The sequence below is a fragment of the Petaurus breviceps genome, unplaced genomic scaffold (assembly GCF_028583685.1).
Source record: "Petaurus breviceps papuanus isolate PSGF00001 unplaced genomic scaffold, PetGlider_PUasm1.0 37, whole genome shotgun sequence".
NCBI lineage: Eukaryota > Metazoa > Chordata > Mammalia > Diprotodontia > Petauridae > Petaurus > Petaurus breviceps.
This window is the reverse complement of record NW_027186296.1, coordinates 8,299,885-8,302,992: the sequence shown is the minus strand read 5'-3', so window position 1 is coordinate 8,302,992 and position 3,108 is coordinate 8,299,885. Positions and strand designations below refer to the sequence as shown.

The 3,108-nt window shown below is 44.5% G+C and overlaps 1 protein-coding gene across 1 annotated transcript; it reads left to right on the top strand.

The window, feature by feature from the left end:
• The first annotated feature begins 279 nt into the window (after positions 1-279).
• Positions 280-814, top strand: LOC138168451 (large ribosomal subunit protein uL23-like). Its single transcript, XM_069097476.1, has one exon. The coding sequence runs from the start codon at positions 280-282 to the stop codon at positions 745-747; it is 468 nt and encodes a 155-aa protein (XP_068953577.1). The 3' UTR covers positions 748-814.
• Positions 815-3,108: the final 2,294 nt, after the last annotated feature.

Here is a 3,108-nt window from a genome sequence, read left to right as displayed (position 1 = left end):
CATTACAGAACTGAATGACAGAAAGAGCAGCTGGGCTGCTCATGTGGTAAGAGCAGGAAATTACCCATGGATGGCCCTAGTGTCCCACTAATTACCAAGATCCTGGAGTGTGTTGGAGAAGGGATAGAAGGTGAGAATGAAGAAACAGAGAAATATTGCAGAATGGCCACTGGGGGACAGCAGGCCCTCACTTTCCTGCCTGAGGTGCAGTTGGCTTCTGAGCACTTAAGCCCCAAGAGATCAACTCTTGGTTACACTAATATAGTCATCAGAAGAAACATGGCGCCGAAGGTGAAGAAGGAAGCTGTTGTTCCCCCCAAGACAGAAGCCAAGTCCAAGGCTTTGAAGGCCAAGAAGGCAGTGCTGAAGGGTGTCCATAGCCACAAAAAGAAGAAGATCCGAACATCCCCCACCTTCTGGCGACCCAAGACACTGAGACTTCGAAGGCAGCCCAAATACCCTTGGAAGAGTGCCCCTCACAGAAACAAGCTCTATCACTATGTCATCATTAAGTTTCCCTTGACCACTGAGTCTGCTATGAAGAAGATTGAGGACAACACCCTAGTCTTCATTGTGGAAGTCAAGGCCAACAAGCATCAGATCAAGCAGGCCGTAAAGAAGCTGTATGACATCGATGTGGTCAAGGTCAACACACTGATATGGCCCAATGGAGAGAAGAAGTCCTATGTCTGTCTTGCTCCAGACTATGATGCTTTAGATGTTGCCAACAAAATTGGAATCATCTAACTTGCTGCATCCCCATTCCACCTATGATAAAAATAAAGTTTTCCAGAATATTAAAAAAAAGAAGAAAGGGTCACCACACATAGTTATTGAAAAAATTCTACCCCAGGCAACTCACTTGGATGTTAATCACTAGAGAAGGAAATTCTGGATTTTGCCTCCTGATTCAACTCTGCAAGTAGAGAAATGGTCTTTTTGTTCTAAGATGAATCAAGGAGCCCTGGCAACTATATCAGGTAGAGCTTAGTGAATCTGGAGCCCATAAATCCATGACCTAGGATATTTGGGTTCTTTCCTGGGCTGATCAGATAGGTAAGAGGAAAGGAACACCACCTCCTTTCCCCATTGTCTGAGTGACAGTCCCCAAAGGTTTCTTTTCTCCTCTGATCACCTGTAATCTCTGACTAAAAAGTAGACAATTCTCTTTTTTTTTTTTGAAATTTTCCTTTGGATAAAATCTGGGACTCTTTCTCTTTTGGTTGAACCAACTTACCTTATTCCCAATGACAAAGTGCCCTCACTAGGTTTTGTCTAGTTTAGATTATCCTCTTTATACTTTGTCTAATTTGCCTTTAGTAATCTACTTGGAGAAATAGTTTTCTTTTCTACTTACTATGTGTGTTCATTGTGATATTTGGGGGGAAGGGAATGAAGTCTTGGGTATGAGACTTCCATTCCCCATTAAGAAATAGTGAACAGAGCAGAGTAAAAGCAGGAACTTGCTTGAGTTTGTCCCCCAATCACCTCCTAATACCTCCAAAAATGACTCTAAATAAATTCTAGAGCTACAGAGCCCACAAAATGACAGAGTGAAACACATTTCCTCCTAAAGACAGCCTGGCAGACTGAAAGGAAGGGTCTATGGCACTAGAATAGGAATGGAAAGAAAGTCCCTCAGTTGCAGGCTGGCACAGACTGGGCCAGAGTAGGCCTCAGGGGACTGAGTGACTGGCAGCTGTGGCAGTTTCCAGACTACTCAATCCACAACATTAAAGAGAAAGAAAAAGGTTAGTGGGGAAACTCTGTTGGACCTGGGTGAGAGAAAAGCACAGTCCAGCCCCAGCCCCAGAGCAGCAGAGGTGTCTGTGGCAGTGGTCATGGCAGAAGCAACAGCAGTGGTGGCTGCTTCCAGAGCTTCAGGTCCACAGATGTTGGGGGGAATCAAGCAGCTGATCAGAGGGCAATTGCAGGCATCTCTTTGCTGGAACTGAGGCAGGACTTTCTGACTTTGCCCTGCTTGGATCTGGGTCAGAGTTGTAGGTGGCAATCTTGGGGTGAGGAGGAGCACTGGTGCAGCAAAACTTGTGGTGGTTGTGAAGAGGGAGTCCTCCTTAGAGTTTGTGAGGCAGAAAAGGGTGCTTGTCGTCACTCATGGACCAGACCATAGGCCAGGAGAGGATCAAACACCTCTCCTTTGATCATATCACCTTAGAAGAACTGAAAATTTACAGGTTCCTATAAGTAGCTCTGACAACAACTGTGCAAAACCCCAGAAATTTAGGACAGAGCACTCTCCACTCTGGAAACAAAGTCCTACCTTGGCAAAGAGCTCAAAAGTCAAATAAATGGCTGGGAAAATGAGCAAACACAGGAAAAAAAAGTCAAACTATAGAATCTTTCTTTGGTGACAAAGAACAACAAAATCATACAATGAGAAGAAGAAAACAGTGTGAACCTCTGCATCAAAAACCTCCAAGAAAAATATGACAGGTCATGGAGGAGCTCTAAAAGGAATATGAAAATCAAGGAAGATGGGGTGGGCAGAGCCAAGATGGTGGCATAGAAGCAGGAAATTCCACGAGCTTCCTCAGCAACCACCTCAAATACCTATAAAATATAACTCTAAACAAGTTTTAGAGCTATGGAGCCCACAAAGTGACAAAAAGAAACAAATCTCCCACTGAAGGCAGCCCAGAAGGCTGACAGGAAGTGTCCATCGCAGCACCCTGGAAGGAGAGCACAGTCCCATGTGAGCAGTGTGGTTTTGGCCTTGTATCAGCAATGCCATATTCACAATGCCTATAGAGATTACAAATATGCTGATATAATTATCCATCACAAAATACATCAGGTTTGCCATTTGGGGAAATAAACTAGAAAATTTATTAAGATACCAAAAGACTGAGTCCCAAAACCAGAAAGTGAAAGCCATCAGAGTAGTTATGATATTGGCACAGGTAGATAAAGTAGAAAGCACCCACATTTTCAAGCCTTTAAAACAGAACAGGCTACCTCAGGCAAAGGTCCTCCTCTCCCCACTCACAGCAACCACCCAGCGTCCTGGAAGCAGGCTCCCAGCAGCTCTGGCCACTGGCAGTGCTCAGCCGGAGTCCTAACTCAAAAAAAAAAAAAAAGGCAACTTCC

Excerpts from the sequence above, each read along its gene's own strand:
- LOC138168451 (XM_069097476.1), top strand. The coding sequence starts at position 280 with ATGGCGCCGAAGGTGAAGAAGGAAGCTGTTGTTCCCCCCAAGACAGAA.